Genomic DNA, 24,481 nt, shown 5'->3' with positions numbered 1-24,481 from the left:
TTTCATTTACATCATCATCCTGCTCAGGCTGTAATGAAGGTTGAGAGTCATCTAATGCAGACCATGATGCTCTTCGGAAGATGGCGGGGGGGGGGGCGGGGGGGCGGGGGGTGGGAGTGTGGGAGTATTGTGCGTGAACCTGTTGGGAGGTCGGGGAGAATTGGAGATTGTACAGTGTGTGGAGTTTGGAGTGTGTAAAGGGAATGTGCGTGTGTGGGGGGTGTATGAGAGAAAGCGAGTGCGCGAGGAGTACAGATGTATGGATAACACGTGTAGAGAACGTGGACCGTGCACGGTGTGGTTTGCACAGTTGGGAGTGTGAGAGTGTGGACTGAGAGGAGTATGGATGTGAGGTCGTGAGTGTGAGGTCGTGCGCGCGCGCGTGTGTGAACCTGCGTGTGTGGAGAGCGCACAGGGCGTGCGGAGTTTCGAGAGTGAAGTAGGTACGCGGAGGCCTGGCGAGTGTGCGCACACCCCCCCGCCCCCACTACGTCCCGCCCCATCTCTACCTCCCAGCCCTCCACGCCCCGCCCCGTCTGCGGCGGCAGCGGCGGTGGCGGGTCCCGGCGGGGCGCGGCGGAGGCAGCTCCTCTGCAGAACGCGGCGGAAGAGGGGCGGGAGCGTAGGGGTGGGCGCCCTGTGCCGGAAGCGCGCGCGTCCCGCCGGGGCGGCCGCGGGTATGTGCAGGATGTCCTTCAAGGTGAGTGTCGCGGCTCCGGAAGTGAGTACCAGGGCGAGCGACAGACCCGCGGCGGCAAAATCCGCACTAGAGACCTCCGGGGCCGCCGCTGCGGGGGCCCGCAGGGTGGGGTGGGCGTCACCTGGGTGCTGGCTAGGGACGGGAGGAAGCGACCGGGCTGGGATGGCTCCTGTGTGGTTTGGTTTTGTGTTCTTTGCTAGAAAGACTTTCGGTACTAACGGCTGCAGGTCGAGTGAGCCGACCGCGGGGAGCAGGGACAGCGGGTGCTGTCGCCGGGGTAACAGGCGGGGCGGGGACTTCCTCGGTCAGCGCTTCCCTGCAGCCCAGCTCGGAGGGACCGGCTGCGGCACAGATTCCGGATTTTGTGTCCTCCTTGCGGAATGCCAGCCGCACAGCTGCCTCCTCCTCACCAGAGCACGTTTCTTGGATGCTGAAGCTGAGCACCAGCGCATCCAAAACTCTTGTCTTAAAAGAGTTTATTGAAGTCACTCCATTATATTCCCACATTTTAGAATGTGAGATTAGCTGATTTCCCTCTACTGAGAGGTTTCAATAAAAATAATAGTTAAAATGTTCTGAGCAGTTAAAATGTGCCCAATTCTGATACAAGGGCCTCACCGTTTGCCTTCCGAATCCTCAAAAGTCCCGTGGATTGTACTTTTCTGGCTCTTTTTTTTTTTTTTTTTTTTTTTTGACAAGAAAACTAAAACAGGGTAAGTTAATTAGCTCCTCTGACAGTTTTGCAGCCAGTAAGTGAATGGTGTTAAAATTGAAACCCTAGTGTATTTGGCTTCAAAGCCTCTGTAGTCCCATCTCCGACTGTAGCTCATGTAAGCTGAGAATGACATGGTGAGATTTACATGTTGAAAAGATCTCTGGCTACAGTTTGGAGAGTGGAGCTGAGAGACCAGACAGGAGGATGCGGGAGTCATCTTGTTAAATGGTAGTGGACTAGGGCACAGGTGTGGAAGATAGGACATGGACAAAATGAATGACTTTAACGTGTTGAAATCTCAGAATTAAGTAATTGATGTTATTCACGGAGTTCAGGAAGGCCAGAGAGGTGAAGAGAAAACATTCAGTTTGGGACGTGGGAAGTTTAAGGATTGATGGGAGTTGCAGAAGAGATGTTAAATAGACTGGCAGCCCCAGAGGGTAGTCCAGGCCCGGAGAGATATGAGACCTAGAAATGAGCAGTGTTAGGTGGTCAATGAACCCATGGAAATGAATGTGATTACCCAGTGAGACCGTGTAAAGGTGGAAAATAAGAGGCCTGAGGACAAAATCTTGAAGATCAAGACTTGAGAATGAGCAGAATAAGAGAAGCCATTGAGAAAACTGAGCAGCAGCCAGAAATATATGAGAACATACCAAAGCATGTGCCATCATTTCAGCCAATAATCTCTAGTTTTTGAATAAACATGAAGAGGGACTCAAAGTTAAATACCACAGAGAAACAAGCAAGCTAAGAATTGAAAAGTGTCCATTGAATTTAGTAACAAAACAACCACTGGTGACACCTTGGTGAGGGCACTTACAGCAAAGTGTGGGGTTCAGGAGCCAGACTGCAATAGCTTGAAAAGAGAGTAGGTAGAACTCTTTCAAAAAAAATTCTGCAAGAAACAGTGGCTGTAGCAGGGATCCAAGACTTGGCCAGGGGTTGGTTTGCTTTAAAATGGTAGAGACTTGAGTATCTTTAAATGATGGTAGGCATCTCAACAGTACAAAGACAACCCATTTAAAATGAGCAAAGGATTTGAATGCACATATCTCCCAAGATCTACAAATGGCCAATAAGGCCCTGAAACCGCTCTACATTATTAGTCATCAGAGAAATGCCAATCAAAACCAGTGTGATGCCACTTCACACCGACTAAGATGACTGTAATCAACAAGACAATGAAGTGTTGGCAAAGATGTGGAGAAATTAGAACCCTCATACATTGCTGGTAGGAAAGTAAAATGATGCAGCCATATTAGAAAACAGTCTGGCTATTCTTCAAAAGTTAAACGTAGAGTTACCACATGACCCAACTATTTTGGTCCTAGATATATACTCAAGAGAAATGAAAGCACATGTTCACAGCAGTATTATTTATAATAGTTCCAAAGTGGAAACAACACAAATGTCCATCATATGATGATAAACAAATGTGGTATATATTAGTCAGCTTGGTCTGTAGTAACAAGATACTATAGACTCAGTAACTTAAAACACCAGAATTTTATATCTCATAGTGCTGGAGGCTGGGGAGTCCAAGATCAAGCTGTTGGCAAATTCAGTGTGTGGTAAGAGCCTTGTTCCTGGCTTGCAAGCAACCACCTTCTCACTACATCCTCAGACAAGAGGAATCTCTAGTGTCTCCTTTTCTTTTAAGGGCACAAATCCTATTGCGGGGGCTCTACCGCCATGGCCTAATGTATACCAAATTACCTCTCAAAGGCCCCATCTCAGTACCATCACATTGGGGTTTAGAACTTCCACATATGAATTTGGTGGGGGGAAGAAAACAAGCATTCAGTCCATAAGATGACGTATCCATACAATGGAATTCTCGTTCACCATAAAAGACTGAAGTACTGACATGCAGCAACATGGAAGAAACTTGAAAACATTATGTTAAGTGAAAGAAACCGGACTCAAAAGGCCACATATTAGATGATTCTATTTGTATGACATGTTCAGGATAAGGAAATCCATAGAGACAAAAAGTAGATTTAGTGGTTGTCAGGGTTTGGGGAAGAAGGGGAAGATGAGAAATGATTGTTAACAGGTATAAGGTTTTTCTCTGGGGTGCTGAAATGTTTTGGAATAGTATGCTGATAGTTGTAAAACCTTGAGAACACACTAAAAACCATTCAATCACGTGCTCTAAAAGGATGACTTTTATAGTGTATCAATTATATCTCAATAAAAAGGTATTTTGACATGACAGTGGAGAGTGCTGAGAAAGCTTGGGAGTAGAGGGGCTAACTGAGCTGAGGGGCAGAGAGAAAGCAGGCCTTTAATAATTGTAGAGATTAACTAAACAGGTGGAGGAAAACCTTTTCCATTGGAGTCAAAGAAAGGAGATGAGGTTGAACATGGATTTTGATGTTTTCTAAAGTGAAGACCAGGATGAGGTCAAAATTTGGGTTACGCAGAAAGGGAAGTGCCAAAATTTTCAGTGAAGAACAAAGAATGATCAGGCAGCAACAGCTATCAGGTGAGGTGAGGCAGAGGATGAGGGAGTGGAATGGCCTGAGGGTTGAAAAACCCGGAGAGTCCTACACCTGACTTCAGGAGCATTGTCTGGGAGCCAGGTGAGGAGGGCCCAGCCCCATTTCCTACCCTAGAGCTGGTGTGGGAGAAGGTCCAACCTCTGCCAGAGAGGGGTGCTGGGGAGCTTTCCACAAGGAGACAGAAGCAGTGAAGCACTCTGGCCTAGGTTAAGATCAAGTGGAGCTGATTTTCCATGAAGTTCCAAAAGGCACAGAGGGAAGGCTGGAGGGGGAGGGGGAGGGGGAGGAGAGCCGGGTCCTTTAGTGGACTAAGCCTGCCCTAGCCCTAGCTCACATCTTAGCAAACATATTAAAATGTACCCACAGCCCATGATAATAATAGACTTTTTATTGTATTTTGGAAGGGTTTTTATAAATTGCTTTTAAAATTATTTAGTCATGAATCATGTAATTTATAGTTGCACTTGATTTTTCTGCCATTGCTATATATGTAGTCAGTAATTCTTGTGTAGTGAGAAAAATCAGACCTACAAGTTATTTTCGTATCTCATCAGTGTTTCATGAATACCAGTTTTATCAATTAAACAAGTTTACAGAATGGCACATTTTGTAGCTTTTTAATTAAATATTTATTAACTCTAATTTTGGAGCCATAGATTAACCGTTTCATTTTCACAGGCCCCTAAACACTCGTACATCCTAGGCCCTAGGTCTCCAAAGCCTTTGTTTAAAAGGCCCAGCATTGTTGGCTGAGGCTGGGAGAATAAATAGAGCATCATAAATCACAATTGAGCCCCTGTGTGATGACTCAGAGTTACCGTGTGCAGGGCTGTTTGCTGCTTCTGAACCACAGGGACCCCTCTGCATCTATTTTTTACCCTCCCTCCATTGTGCTGTTGGCAGACACTTCTCCCTTGCTGTCGGGTTTGCCTCTGGTAAGCTTCTTTCATAAGTGGAAACTCCAGATTTGATCTGGTTGGGAAAAGAGACACACGTTCTTTGGAATTATCCTTAAAGTAAAAGCAAACTCAGAATGCAGATCTGAGCCTTTTTGTGGAATAAAGGTCATAGGTTTCTGCACATCAAGTTTTTTTACTTTATAACGGCTATTTTACCTACTCAAGACTTACTCTTAAGGGCTGAGATTGCCAAGTGTTTAACACAGTTGGGGTTAGAGTGACATGGTGAGGGAGGTCACCAAATAGAGGCGACATCCCTGAGTAAAGAACAGCACCAGGTCACTCCTGAGCGTGTGTTATCCAAGCAGGTAAAGCATGTCAGTGCCATGTTTCATCTTGGTGATGGAAACTGCTCACGCCTTGGCCAAAAGTACAGGAACTTGTATATATCACCCTGGTTCTGAAAGTTTGTAAATTATCTCATAATCAACTCCAGTTCACCAATCAGCTGAAATTATTTGGGTGGGGCACAGGAAAATAACTTTACAAAGTCATTTTTTTTAATCCACATTATTCTTTTTTAACTTTAATTTTTTACTGTATTTTTTCATTACCATTTAGCCCCCTTATGTTCCCTCCCTTCATCCCACAATTACCACCCTGTTGTCTGTGTCCATGAGTCCTTTTTCCTTTTTGCCTTTTTAACCCAATAGTTTAAATCTCTACCCTCTCTTGGTTTTTAATTGGAATTCCAGTTCTGTACAAATAACAGTTTCCCTTCTATGTTTCCTCTACCTTTCCTTCCTGTACTTAATTTCCGGTAGTGTAATAATGAACCATTTATGAGCCAAAATTCTGGCAGTAAATGAGAAAAAAAAAAGAGAAGAAAATATGGCATATGTAGAAGCTTATGTTCAGTTTTTCTCACAGGGTAATAAAGATATAAGACCTTAGATTTCTGGACTCAAACAGATGTGGGTCTGAATCCTGGCTCTGTTACTTCCTAACTGTATGACCTCAAGTAATTGATTTCTGGGCCTCAGTTTCCTCATCTTAAAAGTGAGAGTAATAACAACACTTACTGATGGGGTTGTTCTGGGAAATAAATATGTCAGCAGTGAAAGTGCTTAGCAGGCTGGTGGGTATACAGCAAGGTCTCAGCATTCGTTGTCATTGTTCTTCTCATAATATGGCAACCAATAAGCCTGAGGGAGGCACACTGCCCTTGTAGAGATGAGAAAAATCAAGAAAGAAGTTAAATAGTCATAGCATGATTGGTAATCTGCTTTACAGTTTGTATGAAGCATTTTCTCAAGCATCATCTCCTTTAAAGACTAAAGGGCTTGTCGCCGGTCCACTCCACAGCATTTGTGATTTCGTGCATATTGTACCCAAGGAGGTTTGGAGTTACCCAAGCAATGTGGTGTGTATAGACCCCAAAGAGAAGGAAGGTCAAGGGGCTTTGCATCTTGGCAGAAGAGGAGCTTGGAATGAGGACAGGAAGGAGGTCATTGGTCCATGCTGCCTGTTCCTTGATGTCTATAGGAGGAGAACTCTGTAGGAGGCAGAACAGTGTGATGGCTAAAAGGGCAGCAGCAAGCACCAGACCGCCTGTAGCTGAAGCCTGCCTTGTCATTTCCCACTTTCCTCACCTGTGCAGTGGGATGGTAACAAGTACCCATTTCATTGAGCTGTGGGGAGGATCAAATGAGCTAGTAAATACAGACAATATACCAAGCGATATAGGATAGCACTTAGTATTAGCTCAAGATTCCTGCTCTCCAATAATGTGTGGCCTGCAGTGTGATAGGTGAACTTACCCATTTCTTTGCTAGACCTCTCCACCTAGATGCCCCATAGGTACATGAAACAACATGTTCAAAGATGAACTGATCATTTTCCCAAAAACCTGTCCCTCATGCACTGTTTCCAACGTTCGTGAATGGCACCCCATGAACCAGGCACTCAAACCAGAATCCAGGCTCCTTCTCCCTCTTCTTCTGCACATAGATTCACAGACCAAGACCATTCAGTTTAGTCCTTAAAATCTCCTGTATCATCCTGCCATCACACTATCGTTGCCTCAGCTTGGGCCCTCATCTCTTGCTCTGTCTCCGCAACAGTCTCTAGCCTTGTAGACACCAATCTTACCTGGTTCCAGTCTTCAGTCCATTCTCCCCGAGGCTGCCACAGGGACCTTCCTGAAACAAAATGGATAGTCTCTCCCCGTCTTAAAGCCCTTGCTCCACTCTGCCATGCCCACCAGGATAAAGTGCAATCTCTGTTAGCATGCACAGCAGCTTCTTCAGGATGTGGCCCTGACTACCAGACCCATCACACCTCCTGCCCTTTCTCCTCACACCCTTCATTCCAGCCTTTCTGAGGTAAAGATGGTTCCCAGATGCTGTGCGGAGCCTCCCCATCTTTGACTCACCACCCTGTCTGCCTGGGACACTTATCACTCAGGCTTCTACTCATCTTTCAAAACTCTCCCCATAATTCCTACTCTCTGAGGCCACCCTTGGCCACCTTCCTCAGGTGGAATTGACCATTCTCTGCTTCCACCACAAATATTGGCATTCCTACTCTAGCACCTAGTATACTTCTGCTGTCCCTTGACATGACTTATTTTCCTACTGCACCATATAAAGTCATTTGTGAGCAGAGATCAAGTGACTTGCACCTCTGGTCCTAGCCCCTGGCCAGTGCCAATGTCCCTAGCACATGCTAGTGACTAAGTAAACAAATTCACCTGGACAAGTACTTAATGAACTGAGAGGGCTGTGCATTTATAGCTAGATTTCTTGTATGTTTACTATCAGAGTTCATTCATGTGTATTGTCTCATTTAATCTTCCAACAACACATTAATGAGGCACTACTATTACTCCCATTTTGCTGGGGCAGAGAGAAGTTAAATAACCTGCCCAAGGTCACAGAACTGGGAAGTAGCAGGGTCAGAACTTGAGCTCAACCCTTCCTTACCCGAAATTGACTACTCTTGTCATGCCTCCATCTCATGTGAACCAAGCTCTTGAGGGAAAATGAAGTATTTACAGCTTTTCACAAAGCTTGCTTTCTAAACTCTTGTGAGAAACCAAGATGTGTAGCTTCAGCAGGAGAGGGGCCCTGAGGCCATCCTAAGGCAGGAGAGGCGCCTGGCTGGAGAGCTCTTGATGGCAATAGAAGACTGGTTTACTGATGGTTTTTGAAAGGTACTTGGGGTTAATGTGAAACAACAAAAACATTGGAAATGATTTACAATTTATTACTCTCAAGTTTTCATGTTTCAGGAAAAGCCGGCAGAGCTGCCCCATAGTGTGTGTTAGAGTCTTTTCCTAGATTCCCTCCCTGCCCCATAGTATGTGTTAGAGTCTTTTCCTAGATTCCCTCCCAAACTTCATTTTGGCCTTATGCAATCTCTTTATTAGAAGGGCATTGTTTCATGATTAATTATACAAATCAAACCTGCCTTACCATTAGTTCACCCAGTTAGGAACAACTCTAACGTGAGACTCAGCCTGGTACAAAAGCCACAAACGCTGGGTGTGAACACCACCATGGCAGTTTGGCCAAGAACTCCTGTTTGGACAGTAAAATTGACACCTTTAGGAAAAGCAAATTGTTCACCTGGAATTTGAGGTGATTTGTTTTCCTCATAACTGAGCCAGGAAACTATTCAAAGTATGTTTGTAATCTGCTTATCGCTCCCTGCTTTGCCATGCTCTCATCCAAGAGTACACAAGAGCACCCAGTTATACATGTGCTGAAGGTTCTGGAATGAAATCCTCACAGCTGTCACCGAACAATGGACCCGTTGTGGTGGGAGCCTCAGACACCATTACCAGAACAATGCCCCACCTTTTCCCTGGGGTCCCTAGATTGAACCTGGGGTTTTAGGTTGATTTGCCTGCCACCCCTGAAATTATGGCTCTCAATGGTAGAGCTTGGTGAAAAGGAAAGGAAGTATTTACAGTTATACAGGTTTTCATTAATGGCCAAATGTCACCCTTAAATCTCAAAGCCCCTTTAAAACACCCACTAACACACACACAGTCCTGCCTTCCCCACTTTGCCTAGCCAGGCCAGTCAGGGGTACTGTCCTTCAGAAGAAAAAGAACAGAAGTCCAGAGCTCAGCTAGGCAGGCCTCTCACTGTTCCCAGCACCGTCCGCTGCATTGCCATGATCTCCAGAACCACGGGACTACATTGGGTCCAGTTTTTAATTCGGATCTTAATTCAGAACCACGTGGCCCCTTCTCATGACCCACTAGCAAGAGTCCTTTCTCTCCTTTCCTTCCCACAGGGTCTTCTCATTGTTCCCTCCTGGCATGGAGCAAACCATCTCTGATCTCTTATGCATGCATGCTGTAACTGTGGGGAGGGGGAAGTGCGCGCCTGCAGGGCTGCTAGATCTTGCTTTCCTGCTTCCTAAGCTGCATGGTCAAGGGAGCCCCCACTCCGCTCTCAAAACTGCGTAGCCAAAAGCCTCTGGCATGGCTGATGCGACCCAGCCATGCCATGGGTTGTGGCCCAGGCACGACTCCTCCCCAGCAACCCCATCTCTGACTCCTCCAGCAGGCCCGCAACCAGGGGCGCTCCTTGCCCAATTACATCCTGGGTTAAACTTCTGCAAACTCCTGGTAGCCTTGTTGATATCCAAAATATGGTATCTTTGCATACGAGGAATGAAGCTATCCAGCTGTTATTGACATGCAAAGTAATTCTCAATGGCCCTGCTCCTTGTCCCTGTGAAGCTGGCCTGTTATTGATATGCAGAGTAACTCAGTGGCCCTGCTCCTCATCTCCCATCCCTGAGGGCTGCCCGCCTGGGGGCGACGATGAGAATATCCTATATTTTTCTTGGACACTCCAATTTCTGGACCCCATTACAAATCCCATTTGGGGGGCCTAGCTGTACCCTATTACAAATCCCCCTTTTCAGACACCCAGCTTTATAATCTTATAAAAGACAATGAACAAAGTTCTCATTATCTTGTATCTGCTTCTTGCTGACAGGGCTGCTGTCCTATCTACCCTTGGGTCTGGGGGTTCCTAAAAGAGGTGGAGGTGACAAAGGATGGCCTTCCATGGGGGGAAGGACCTTTCCGAATCCAGGTCAGTTGGCTGTTACCAGGGCGTGGCAAGTCTATGTCCAAAGCCTGGCATTACTGGACAGTTGGCATCCTTGTCATATTCTGGAGGTGACAGATTTGGCAAGAGGGTTATAAGACATGATTAAACCATAATCACTAAATGACAAAGGCAGGGACCAATTCTTCAATGTCCCACATTAGGAGAAGAATAGCTTATCTGGAGGAAGGTGTGGAATGCATGCCACACCTGTCCAAAACCCTTTTTCCAACTATACTTAGCTAGGGCTAAGGGGAATACTTCAGGATTTACCCCCTTTCAGATTTCTGGTCCCTTTGTGTTCAAGCCATTAGGGCAGAAAAGGGAAAATCCATTTTAAAGCGAAGCCCACAGACCATCCCAACATTTCACCAACCCAAGCACTTAGTTCAGCCAAGCCTTTGAGTCTTAGGGGGTGACGATGAAGATGGACTCCTTAAGGAAGGCCTACGTTGCAACCAATCAGTCAGGTAATGAGGTCATAGGTATACACCCTATGAAAACGGAAGGAAGAACATTCGTGTTGATTCACACAGCAACCTACAAGCCAGTCTCTGTGCCTGTGAGACTGTCTTTTGGGAAGACATCCAGTTGCAAGGACTTTGCTGAAATGACACTTAACAGTTGCAATTTGACAGGTCCTTCGTGCCTGTAAATTAAACATCTTTGGTGATATTACAAACGCAGTTGCAACTTCCAAATGAAAACATACTTTCAAGACAGTTAAGCTGTGCTATTCTGATGTCCAATATGGAGCATTGCAATTTTCCTCAAACCACAATTGTTCTCCTTAGGATCACCCTCAATTGTCATTAAAGGGACTACATTGAGTCCAGTTTTTAATTTTGCCTGTTTGTTTGCATAAACATACCAAGAGCAGCCATGGGTTATCCATGATCTTTAAGTCCACTCTGCTGGAACTCATACAGGGAACCTTTAGACTGACTGTTTAGTCTGCTCTTCAGAGTACAGAAGCTGAGCCACACATCTGCCTTTTGGCTTCGCTTGTACCAGTTTCGCTCAAGTCCTCAAGGCTTCCATTGTGCCTGCAGGTTCCTTTTTAACCATCTTTCAGGAAAGCAACCTCCATTCCTTCCCTGGAAAGACTGCCACAAACCACAGAACTGACCAAGGTTCCAGGCTTTTTTCTCATGGGCTTTGGTTAGCTTTGCAAGTCAATCCCAATTCCTCAGGCTTTCTGATGATATCTAGAACCCAGACATGCCTCCTTTAGGTGTGACATTTCATTCAAAATCTTGCTTAACAAAATCACCGTTAATGACTGGTCTTACTAGTTTTATGCAAAGAAACCCTATGCCATCATCCACTCCTTCAGAATGCCAAGTTCATGCCAAGTTCTGGAGGGATCAGGTAAGGAGAAAAATACAAAGCGTGAAGGAAAAATCCTTGTCCTTCTGATATCCACCAAGATTGCATTTCCATGCCTTACACCTTCTCTTCCTTTGCTAACTTTGGGTACATAGGAAAGCAGGGTGGAGGAGTAGTTATAGCAGTTGATTCAGGGGTTGAGGTCTTGGGGCTCTGAGGCCTGCTATATTCCCTCTGAGAGACAGGTGGGGGAACTTTAAAAGGGATTATCTAGAATGTCATCGATAAACCCCAGAGTAGATGTTTCCTTCAACCCAGAACAAAGAGATAGAGCATGAGATAACACAAAAGAAGCTTGTACATACGGAAGCTCCAACCACTTGCCTAGCCTCGAACAGAATAGATGTCTTCAGAGTATGGTGTTGTAATTGCTATTCCCATTTTTAGGCCATGCCTTCCTCTCAGTTTGTACTGAGGCCAAGCTGTATTATACAAGAAAATCAGTCTCTTTTTTCTCAAGACACTCAGGGTCAAATTTATCCCAGTTTCTGAGGATGCATCCCAGCAGGGATCCTCAGGGGTTATCATTTGGTCCTTGGAAAAGAGAGCAATGAAGACTGGAACTCCTGGGCTTGGAGGGGCGTCTCTGCTCCAGGAGCCAATGAATGGCATCCTGTGTTTTTTCCCACCACGAAGCGTCTCCCTCCAGACGTCTCTAGCGACACAAGAGAACGAAGACTAGAATTCCTGAGCTCCCAAAGGGTGTCCTCCTTGGTTACCCAGGAGCTGACTAATGGTTCATAGGGTGTCCCCTGTCTCCTCACCGCGAAGCTACCAGACATCTCTGGCGACATGAAGCATGATGCGCTGGCCAGCGAAAGACCAAGAGCTGAGGTTGCCATGGATTATTTGTATCCCCTTTGCTACTGGTGAAGTCAATAGCTTTGATTAAACTGGACCCTTTCAGCAGATCTCAAGGCTTTTATAAGTTTAGCTTCTCACCAACAAGGAGTTGGAGAGAGAGAATGGCACTAGTCATTTGGTGTATTTCCTGCAAGGACTGGAGGCTGACACAATACTGTTCAGTTCAGTGAGAAGTCCCTACTGTGGTGAAATATTTGCCACCTATGTGACTCTGGGTTGCTACTGTCTTGTGATCTTTTAGATTAAAACACAGAAGGTACTTAAGAAGAAAAGGCAAGTCCATCTCTGTAAAAATACAGAATACAGATTTGGGGGGAATGAGCTGGGAAGTAGGCTAAGGTCTCAGGCTCAGGCCTCAGGCGCAGCTGAAAAATGCCTGAGTTTACAAGTGTCACTTTTTCCTATGGTGTTGGAGAGGCAGGTACCCCGATGTTTTTGTGTAGTGAGTTAATTACCCTATTGTTGTCAGGACCTACTACTGCCTAGATCTAGAATTCTGACTTACATGCTTACATTTCCTTTTCTTCAGGTTTAAAAACTTTCACAATCTTTATACATATTTTACTCATCCAGATTTAACCATAATTCACTTTTAATCCCTGTTCCTTTCCACACTGGGAAGGACTATACTCAGACTCATTACCTGGCAGCTAAAAGTCCTTGACTTTGCATCTTCTACTAAAGGTCCCTAGATTCACAGGGACATCCTGCAGCTTTCTGAATCTTAGACCTTGCAAATTCTCTATAACTCAGATGGTCACTCTTGGACCCCAGTTCATGACCTTTAAAGCCAGAGCGATCCCTATCAGAAAGAGTTGCACAGAGAACCTGAGTGGTGCAGTACCCACACAGCAGCATAATCTGAAGAGCGTGCTTAGCCCACCACCTGGCCCAGTTCTGAGACAGCAGCCCCCATGCACGCCGGGTCGTCTAAGACAGCGACACCCAAGCATGACCCATCCTCCATGGTGGAGCACTCACATGGCTCATCCTCCATTTTACCCAAAATGGCGGTGCACCCACCTGGCTTGCTGTATGATCCCCAACATGTATGTGGGCTGAGGTTACAGAGCCTAGGGGTTCCTTGCCTCCCCAAATCTGCTCCTTTACACCACTCTGGCATTCCTAGTGACCAGTGGCTCCAGCTGGGGTGCAGGGCAGTTCCTGGAAACTGGGAAGCTCCAGAACAGTGCTCCAGGGGTCGGCCTGTACCACGTGGCTGGAACCTGAGTACAGGTTTCCTTAGTTCCATTTGGTCTTGACAAAATTGTAAGTGAACAGACAGGAGCAACCTGGAAGCAGCATATTTACCAAACTATTATCCACAACTCCATTATTCCAAAACAGTGTTCAGAAAGAAATTTGCAGCCAAACTATCTCACTTCTCTGATCCCTTCCCAGGTCTACTTCCTTTTCACCTTTTGGGCAGGATTAGGCGACCGATGCCCTCCCAAGGGGTGCAGAGAAAATCTGAGAGACCGGGGAAATCCTGCAGTCTCACTCTCCGACACCTGAGGGGGTCGGCCTGCCACGGGCAATTCTTCGTCCCTTTGTGGTCGCCAAAGCAACCACCCCCCTGCTGTCACTGTGCTTTCGTGTAGATGGCTCCATGGAGTAGCTTAAATCGTTGGTGTTTCTTTTTTAACTTAGCATAGGTAAGTTAGGTATTGTATTGAATACTTTAGCTATATACTTAAAAGACATTGCATAAAAGGCCTTTTGGGTCAGGTAGGTGTTTTAAACCCATCCAAAAAAATATTTTTGTTAAACGAATTTTTCAGAAAATTTTCTGAGACCAGCAAAATTCTTTATTTAGTACCAATACTTGAATTTAATTTTGCCTGCTGATTGTAACTTTGTAAAGAAAAGGGGAGATAGGGAAGGATACTAGTATTTGTAAGCGTTTATGGTGTGTTGGGCCCTGCAGTTTACTTGCATCATTTAATCCTTATTTTAAACTACAAGGCAGGTAGTGTGATCTCCATCTAAGCAAAACGAAACTGAGACCCATCAGGGCCAACTCCATAGTGCAGGGCTGGGCTTGAACCCAGAGCTCTCTGGTTTTTCCCAGCCTGTCCTCTCCCCTCTGCCCCCACCATGACTGTTATGTAAAAATCCAAATCAATGTTTTAGGGGAGGAACTTGTACTGTAGTCAGCCCTGCCACTCTCATTAAGTTTTCCTGCCCTGTTCCTTCCATAGGTCTGGTTCCAACATTAACTTTGCAACTTTAAAATAACCCAGTATGAAGGATCCATCTGAGGACATGCAACAGTTTTTCTGCCCAGATTTCCTGGTTCTTAACTGGAACCTCTGGCAGGCAGGCTCCAGCTGACACAAAGAAAATTTGGCGTAGAGAAAGTGAATCATTTACCCAGACAGCTGGGATTGGGTAGAAACTGTTGAGGGCATAGAAAAGGTGCTAGTAAACTCCTTTGGGAGGTCAGAATTGGAAGTGATTTTCTCTGCTTAAAGGTGAAAAGAGATTTGGGAACAATTTCAGGGAGGAAATACCATTTAAACAGAGCCTTGGCCTTGAAGAATGGGGAAAAACTCATTTCAAGCAGAAAGGAAACTGTAAACAAAGAGGCAGGAAAGTGGGTGCATTTGTGGGAAATAGGGTATTAATAGTGCTGTATTATCAACAGCTTATGCTTTGTAAACAGCACTGGGGCTTAGCTATCTGCTCTAAAACAGTGCATTCCGTAACCCAGTGTATCACAGTTATCTATTGTTGGAGGAGCAATCTCGCAAATGATACAACACATCTGGAAATTCTGCCTTTTAAGTGGTATATATTTGCATAGAAGTGGTCATGTTAACTAATGTTGCTTTCAAGATCCTGTTTCATTTTGCTTCTGCAGAAGGAAACTCCACTTGCCAACGCCGCATTCTGGGCAGCGCGGAGAGGAAACCTGGCTCTGCTCAGGCTGCTGTTGAACAGCGGTCGGGTGGATGTGGACTGCAGAGACAGTGTATGGATGGACTCATTCGGTATACGCATGCCAAGAACATGCCGTGTCCCCCCATTGGCATGAGAGCACCTCTTGAATACATTTCCCTTAACAGTGCTTATCTACTCTTTCATGTGTTTGCTTGCTGTGCTAGCCTTTTCAAAAAGCCCGATGCGCCATGGTGAACTTAAAAATGTATTGGGGAAACTATTACATGTGGAAAAGAGAAGGAGGCCACAATAAGGAAAGAGACACTTCACCAAGAATCAGAATTGGCAGATTCCAGAAAGAAACGGGTGTTTAGTCAGAGAATTCAAACCAGCTGCTTTCTTGAAAAAGGTGGAGGTCATTTAGAGCAGAAGGGGGCTGCTGTGGAGGTTGGGTTAGGTCTTCTACGAGGATGAGAGAACTGAGAAGTGGGAGCCTCCGCCAGATTCTTACCCTCCCATTACCTTTACAAACATCAATACACTAATTGGCAATTAAGGAGAACCAAAAATAAACACTACTGCCCCCTGGCAGGCATGGGCAAAGAGAGCCCCTCCCTCTCCAGCTGGAGGTAATGATTTCTCTGTACTTAGCCTGACTTCTCCACATCTCTGGGGACAAGGAGGACCTCAGATGAGAGAAAGAGAGCAGAGATGTTTTGATTTTAGGATTTAAATAAAAATGTTTTTCAAAGGAGCCTTATTGTTTTCCTGAAAACAGGATGTGCCGTTTCCAGCTTTTATTGCACAAATTCGGTAAGATCAGCCACCGGCCACAGGGAGATACCAGCATGCTCCAGTGCACCCGCTGGGGCATCGGTGCCGGGTACCTTGGGTTTGCACCTCCACATCCGCGCACACCCTTCTCTAGCTTCCCCAGAACCTGAGCGGTATGGCCTGTCCCAGTGGACTTGCTTCCCTCTTCCTTCCAGCTGGGTCTGGCCAATGGGAACATTGGCAGGAGTCAGCGATGATGGGGAGCCCAGTGCACACTCCCCCACCCCTCCCTGGTAGCAGCATTCTGGGAGCCACCACCTACCCCCAACCCCCACCCTCCGTCCTTCAGGCCTGGGCTGGCTGTGGAGCCCACTGTTACAGTTCCCAGTGCTACACTATTATTTATAGTGTCCCTGCTCCCAGGGCACAGCTTTATAAATAGTCTCTTTGTTAAACTTCCTTCCAGTTACCCCAACTTCAATGTACTATCTGTTCCTTGCCAGGACCCAGACTGATGAGGGTCTTGGGCACCTGGGCCCTGGCCATCCTGGTCTTACTTGGGCCTCACTGGGCAGTAGAGCCACACTGGGCAAAACCGAAGTAGGGATACTGGTTTTCATTGTGGCCTCAACCACTGGCCAGGTAGATGGCTGTTTTTCCCTCTTTTCTTGAAGCCACTCCTTTTTCAGACACCTCTGTGGCTTCCTCCTGACTTTCAGCTTCCCAGGGTCACCATATAGTGCCACACACACATCCTATACCCTCCCCCCCCCGAAAGGACCCCACACTCAGCCCTGTCAGTGCCCTTTCCCCATCAAAGGTCACCTCCTACCACTACCTCCTTTCCCCTTAGGGCTCACCATATGTGTCTGCTGGGTCACCCAGTAGCTGTTTTGATCCAAAAAATTGTGTCTATAAATAGATATTAATGTGTTTTTAGGTTACTTCTTGTTTAAAATAAAAATTCACTTTATCAGGGGCCTTCAGGAGAGATGATTCCTTAACCCACAAAAGCAAATCTAAATGATGGTAATTTCAGGTGCCCTTTTATTTTGAAAGGACTTCTAACATTGGTGGAGACTCAGGGGCAGGGAGATGTTTGGACCAGTACAGGCCTTTGTTTCCTCCAGATTTCACTGGGTGGGTTTCTGCCTCTTCCACATGCAACCTGAATGTGGAGTCTGGGTTTCAGGATGGTTTCTTCTTGTGGTGAATGATCTGTAGGCTAGTATTACCCTCACTGGTGGGGCAAGCCTCAGGATTCCCTAGGATGCCAGTAAGAGCTGATACAATGCAAGGAGAGGCCCTAAGCCTTTGCTGGGAACTGCTCCTAACCTCAGGTATGACCACATTCAAACTTTTCCATTAAACAGCTTGGTAAAGACAAATATACATTATCTCTAGACCACACACAATGGGAAACACTTTGATTTGCTAACACTCATTCACCTTAGGTTTCTAGATTAATGCTATCTTTAATGATTTTTACATTTTTCTCTTTGTTCATCTCTTTGACACTTTTACCACAAAGATAAGCGATGGCAAGTTTGCGAATGTATGTAATTCACCATCTTGTTGGTTGTGGTCTTCTCTATATTTATATCCACTGTGTCCTCTGTTCGAAATCAGTTCATTTTAAAAGATACACTTCAACATCACATAACGAAATGAACTAACCTTAATCATTAGAGAATTTAAAGCAGCCAAGCTAACAGGTTTTGAATATAAAGAAATACTTTTTGGTCGCTTAAGTCATCAACAGATACTTCTTTATTTTTTTCCTTTATTTCAACCTCTTTTCTCAATTGACCATCATCTAGAATTGAAATACAATCTTTAAAGAAGCATTTTTGTTATTTGTTTCTTTCATCTTTCCTTATTTTAACACAGAGGAGCCTAATTTTTTATTTTCTTTTTTAAATATTCAAGTTAAGTGTTCTGTGATTCCTCTGGCTCATGATTGATTTTTATTTTAAGACCAGTGTGACCCATGATAATTTTTTTTTCATCCCACTCATATAAATATAGTCATAGCTTGTCTGTTTAGACTGGTCTTATTCATGTATTTATTTATTTATTGTATTTTTTCCACTACCATTTAGCCCCGCTATGCTTCCTCCCCTCCCCAGCAATCACCACATTATTGTCTATGTCCATGAGTCCTTTTTCCTTTTTGCTCAGTCCCTCCGCCCCTTACCTTCCCCCTGCCCTTAGTTCTCATCCTGCTCTCTACTTATGAGTCTCTCTCTATTTTGCGTATTAGTTTCATTGGTTCATTAGATTCCGCATATGAAGGAAATCATATGGTATTTGTCTTTCTCTGACAGGCTTAGTTCACTTAGCATAATGTTCTCAAAGTTTTTCCATACTTTCACAAAGAGTAAAATTTTCTTTTTTACAGCCGAATAATATTCTATTGCATAAATGTCCCATGGTTGTTTTATCCACTTTTCTGCTGATGGATACTTGGGCTACTTCCATGTCCCTATGTTTTTTCGAATTAGTGTATTGGGTTCCTTTGGATATGTTCCCAGAAGTGAGATTGCTGGACCAAAAGGAAGGTCCATTTTTAATTTTTTGATATATCACCACACTGCTTTCCGCAGTGGCTACCCCAGTCTGCATTCACACCAACAGTGCACCATGTCCTTGCCAGTACTTGTTATTTGTTCATTTATTGATGAGAGCCATTCTGACAGGTGTGAGGTGATATCTCATTGTGGACCTAATTTGCATTTGGTGATTAGCGACATTGAACATTTTTTCATAGGTCTATCAGCCATCTATAGGTCCTATTTGGATAAGTGTCTATTCAGGTCCTTTGCCCATTTTTTAATTGGGTTCTTTGTGGGGGGGGGGGGGGTGTTGGTGTTGAGTTTTGTAAGTACTTTATAAAATTTTGATATTAACCCCTTATCACATGTATCGGCAAATATGTTCTCCCATTCTATGGGCTGTTTTTTTATTTTGTTGATGTTTTTCCTTGCTGTGCAAAAACTTTTTAGTTTGATGCAGTCCCATTTACTGGTTTATTTTCTTTTGTTTCTCTTTCCTGGGGAGATATTTCTGAAAAAATATTGCTATAAGCAATGTCCGAGATATTGCTGCCTATCTTTTCTTCTAGGTTTTTATGGTTTCGGGTCTAGCATTTAAGGCTTTAAATCCATTTTGAATTAAGTCGTGTGTGGTGTAAGAATGTGGTCTACCTTCATTTTTCTGCATGTATCTGTCCAATTTTCCCAACATCGTTTATTGAATAAATTGTCTTTAGCCCATTGTATATATTTGCTTCCTCTGTTGAATATTAATTGACTCTAAAGGTGTAGGTTTATATCTGGGCTCTCTATTCTGTTTCATTGATCTATGTATCTATTTTTATGCCAGTACCAGCCTGTTTTTTTATTACTATGGCCTTACAGTATAGTTTGATATTAGGTAGTGTGATTCCTCCAACTTTGTTCTTTCTCAGGATTGCTATTGCTATGTGGAGTCTTTTGTGGTTCCATATAAATTTTTGAAATAGTTGTTCTAGTTCTGTGAAATACAATGTTGGAATCTTGATAGGAATTGCATTGAATCTATAGATTGTTTTGGGTAGTATGAACATTTTAATGATGTTAATTCTTCCTATCCATGAACATGGTATTGCTTCCACTTATTTGTATCTTCTTCAGTTTCTTTCTTGAGTGTCTTATAATTTTCTGAGGACAGGTCTCTCATATCCTTGGTAGACTTACTCCTAGCTTTTTATTCTTTTTGAAGCAATTGTGAATAGGATTGTTTCCTTAATTTACCTTTCTGTTCATTATTGGCATATAAAATGCAACTGATTTCTGGATATTAATTTTGTATGCTGCTACTTTGTTGAATTCATTTATCAGTTCTAGTAGTTTCTTGGTAGAATCTTTCAGGTTCTCTATGTACAGTGTCATGTCATCTGCAAATAAAGACAGTTTAACTTCTTCCTTTCCAATTTGGATGCCTTTTATTTCTTCTTCTTGTCTGATTGCTGTGGCTAGGACTTCCAGTACTACGTTGAATAAGAGAGGTGAAAGTGGACATTCCTGTCTTGTTCTCAATCCTAAGGGGAACACTTGTAGTTTTTGTTGGGTTTTTTTTTTTTTTTTTTTTTTTGTGCATTGAATATGATGCTGGCAGTGGGTTTGTCATATATGGCCTTTATTATGTTTAGGTATGTTCCCTCTATTCCCACTTTGCTGAGAGTGTCTATCACAAATCAGTGCTGGATTTTAACAAATGCTTTTTCTGCATCTATTGCTATGATCATGTGGTTTTTATCCTTCATTTTGTTTATGTGGTGAATCACATTTATTGATTTATGAATATTGTACCAACCTTGCATTCCCAGAATAAATCCCACTTAATCATGGTATATGATCTTTTTCATGCATTGCTGTATTTGTTTTGCTAATATTTTGTTGAGGATTTTAGCACCTATGTTCATCAGGGATATTGGCTTATAATTTTCTCTTTTTTTAGTTGTCTTTATCTGGTTTTGGAACTAGGAAAATGCTGGCCTTGTAAAATGAGCTTGGGAGCTTTCTTGCCTCTTCAATTTTTTGAAATAGTATAAGATGGAGAGATGTTAGTTCTTTTTGAAACATTTGGTAAAATTCACCTGTGAAGCCATCTTGTCCAGGACTTTTGTTTGTTGGGAGTTCTTTGATTACAGCTTCAATTTCACTAAGTGTAATCTGTTTATTCAGATTCTCTGATTCTTTCTGATTTAGTTTTGGAAAAGTGAATGTTTCTAGGAATTTATCCATCTTGTGCAGGTTGTCCAGTTGTTGGCATATAATTGTTTATATATTTTCTTATAATCCTTTGTATTTCTTTGGTGTCAGTTTCTATTTCTCCTCTTTCATTTCTGATTTTATTTATTTGGGTCCTCTCTTTTTTTCTTGATGAGTCTGCTTAAAGGTTTGTCAGTCTTCTTTATCTTTTCAAAGAACCAGCTCTTAGATTCATTGATCTTCTGTATCATTTTTTTAAGACTCTATTTCCTTTATTTCTGCTCTGGTCTTTATTATTTCCTTCTTTCTACTCACTTTCTCACTTTGGGTTTTGGGGTTTTTTTCCCCCAAGTTCCTTTAAGTGTAAAGTTAGATTATTTATTTGAGCTTTTTTTTGTTTTATGCTATGCTGTAATGCTATGAATTTCCCTCTTAGGATTGCTTTTCTTGTGCCCCACAGATTTTGGATTGTTGTGTTCTCATTTTCATTTGTTTCAGGGTGTCTTTTGATTTCTTCCTTGATCTCGTTATTGACCTATTCATTGTTTAATAACATATTATTTAACTTCCATGTCTTTATGTGTTTTTCAGTGTTATTCTTGTGATTGATTTCTAGTTTCATAGCATTGTGGTCAGAGAAGATGGTTGATATGATTTCAATCTTCTTAATTTATTGAGACTTGTTGTGTGTCCTAACATGTGATCTATCCTAGAAAAGTTCCATGTGCACTTGAAAAGTATGTATAGTCTGCTGCTTTAGGGTGAAATGCTCTGAAGATATCAATTAAATCCATTTCATTTAGTGTGTCATTTAAGGCCATTGTCTCCTTGTTGATTTTCTGTCTAGAAAACCTATCCATTGAAGTCAATGGGTTATTAAAATCCCTGACTATGACTGTACTTCTGTTGATCTCTCCCTTTATGTCCATCAAGGTTTGCTTTACATACTGAGGTGTTCCTATTTGGGTGTGTAAATGTTTACTTGGGTAATATCCTCTTGTTGGATTGTTCCCTTTATCACTATGCAGTGTCCTTCTTTGTCTTTCCTATAGCCTTTGTTTTAAGGTCTATTTTGTTGGATATAAGTACTGCTACCCCAGCTTTTTTTCCTTTCTATTGTTTCTATGTATTGTTTCATGCTGTTGAGTATCCTTATAATCATTGCTATAAACACTATCTGATAAATTGCTTGTCTCTACTTCATCTAGTTCTTCTTCTGGAGAAGTCTCTTGTCTCTCATTTGGAGCCTGTTTCTTTGTTTTCCCATTTTGGCTGTCTCTTTGTTTGTTTCTATGTATTAGGTAGATCTACAAGACTCCGATTCAGGCCTCAGTCAAACCCTGCCTGTGACTGGCCCTGGGCAACCTGTTTGGGGCTATCAGTCACCCGCAGTTTGCTGCTCCCTCTGCTGGGTCTTGGTGTGTGTAGAAAGAACCAGGCTACACACCACAGCTGTCATTTACCTGCAACTGGACCCATGGGCATGTCAGCTAAAGTCTCAGAGCTCCCAGAGATCTGGCTTAGGTGTTCAATTTAATCAATGATATAGCCTTAAGCTGTACTCAGCACACAAGCTTAAGCTTCACTTAGTGGGACAGAGTAGCTCCTGCAGGTGAGGCTAAGGCTTCCCGACAGGCTGATGCCATTTGGAGAGGCAAGTTCTGCCTGAGAAGGGTGGCCTCTGCAGTATGGGGAATGATTCAGCATGGAGGTCCTGGCAGCTGTTCCTTCAGTTCTCTTCTCAGAGCCACCAGCCCCAGGCTCTCCTTACGCATATCTAGTCCACTCTGCCCTCCCTCTGCCTGAGCCCAGGGTAAGTGGCTGCAAATGAAATTTTGTGTGTTGACCCTTTAAGAGCCTCTCTGAGTCTCCAGCCATCTCTCCTTGGCAGATAGAGACCTCGCTGCTTTTCACAGCTATATGTTATTTGGGTTCCTTTCCCAGCTCTGGTGATATAGGCTGGGGAGCCCAGCTTGGGATTTAGATACTACACTGCTCAGGCAGACCCCTCAGCCATGAAAATATCTCTCCAGCATTTCAGCTGCCACCCATGGGAGCCCAGCCAGCCCTCTCACACTGCCTCCATACTCCATACCAGTCACGTTGTGGTGAAGTGGTTTCTTCTGTCTGTCTGTGGTTATGAGACTTCTCTTCAGCTAGAATTCACTTGGTTATTAAGGATGATTTCTCAATAATTTTGTTGTAATTCTAGGTCGGTCCTGGGAGGAGGTTAGTAGCTTCCACTTACTCTGCCAACTTGGGTCTCCACAATATATGTAAAAATTGCTCACATTCAAGAGGAAGTTGATAATACCAAACTTGCCCCTCCAATCTTGGAAAATATAGAGGAAGGAATTCAACTAAATAATGAATGGCACAGGCCCTGGCTGGGTAGCTCAGTTGGTTAGAGTGTTATCCCAATATGCCAAGGTTGCAGGTTCGATCCTTAGTCAGGGCACATACAAAATCAACCAATGAATACATAAATAAGTGGAACAACAAATCAATGTTTCTCATCCTCTCTCTGTTTAAAATCAATTAAAAAATAGCCTACCATTGAAATACCAAATACAGCTATATGGGGTAGAGAAATTATCATAGAACACTTTTAGAAAACCATTAGCTTTTCTTTCTTTTTTTTTTAATGATATCCAATCTTTTATTCTACAATTATTCTTTGAACTCCTAGTGTGTGTGTATTTTTTAATGTAATCTTTATTTTTTTCCCCATTACCATTTAGTCCCCTTCTTCCCCCCTACCCCCAACAATCACCACACTGTTGTCCATATCCATGAGACCTTTTTCTTTTTTTGCTCAATCCCTCCACCCCTTAACCCTCCCCCCCCACCAGTAGCTGTCATCTGCTCTCCATCTATGAGTCTGTCTCTGTTTGGCTTGTCAGTTCAATTTGTTTATTAGATTCCACATATGAGTGAAATCATATGGTATTTATCTTTCTCTGACTAGAAGCCATTAGCTTTTATTGACTCTACCTATACTTTTTATTTATAGCAAACAAGACTTCCAAAAGTAGCATTGTCATTCATAGAAGTAAACAAAAACCAGATGATAACATTTGTTGGACTATTATAATATTGTTTTAATATCTAACATTTTTTGAATATATAACATTACTATGCTAAGTCCATTGCCTGAATTATCTTTTTCCCATTTAATTTAATCAGGCAAATATATTAATTATTCCTCATTTTACAGACAAGGAGAATGAGCCTTTGAAATGTTAGATAGCGCACCCAAGGTCATGCTGTCAGGGACTACTGAGCTCTACTGCATTCCTACAAAATCCCACAAATGTAAGCAGCACAACGCTCCTAAGAGTCACTTTCCCCACATCCTAGAGAGCCTTCCTCATGTGCAGGACTGTCTGTCTCTTGTCATCCACTCCTGGAAGGCAGGTTGCTGAGCATGCAAGTGTGGTGGTTCAGATTACAATTCCAAGCCCTTGGAAAGAACTGTAAATTAAACTACAAAAGACCACTTGAATTGGAGGGATTCATATCAGATAGCCCTCCTCAAGTCCTTGAATCTAAAGCTGGAAGGGACCTTGGTGATCACCCTGCCCAACCCCTCATTTTAAAGATGAGTTAAATGAGCCCGAAGAATTATAAGCAACTTGCCCTAGTTACACTGTTGGTTAATGACAAAGGTCAACTTGGACCCCAAGGCTCCTTACTCTTATTTCTGTCATCTTTTATTTCATCACAGTGCCTTTCATCTCTCTCTGAATCAGTTTGAAAATAAAGACTTTTAAACACAGAAAACCAACTGGTACCATTTAACCCATTTCTTTTGCATTAATGCAGTGTTTCAGCTCAAGAACAATGAATATGAATCATAAAATG

The 24,481-nt window shown here is 43.3% G+C and overlaps 1 protein-coding gene across 2 annotated transcripts in view; it reads left to right on the top strand.

Moving 5' to 3' along the window:
• Positions 1 to 628: 628 nt before the first annotated feature.
• The window catches only part of ANKRD29 (ankyrin repeat domain 29), a 52,902-nt gene continuing 29,049 nt past the window's right edge, over positions 629 to 24,481 (top strand). Inside the window, exons 1-2 of one of the 2 annotated variants that reach the window (XM_054583835.1) lie at positions 629 to 700; positions 15,070 to 15,180. In XM_054583835.1, coding sequence (XP_054439810.1) covers positions 680 to 700; positions 15,070 to 15,180 — 132 coding nt within the window. In that variant the 5' untranslated portion in view covers positions 629 to 679. Of the gene's footprint in view, positions 701 to 15,030; positions 15,181 to 24,481 lie in introns of those variants that run through there. The other variant, XM_054583834.1, reaches the window with a different exon arrangement.

The sequence above is a fragment of the Pteronotus mesoamericanus genome, unplaced genomic scaffold (genome assembly GCF_021234165.1).
Source record: "Pteronotus mesoamericanus isolate MK-2021 breed Mesoamerican mustached bat unplaced genomic scaffold, CSHL_Meso_final contig_74, whole genome shotgun sequence".
Classification (NCBI taxonomy): domain Eukaryota; kingdom Metazoa; phylum Chordata; class Mammalia; order Chiroptera; family Mormoopidae; genus Pteronotus; species Pteronotus mesoamericanus.
Note: the sequence above shows the minus strand (reverse complement) of the source record. Positions and strands in the feature narration are given on the sequence as shown.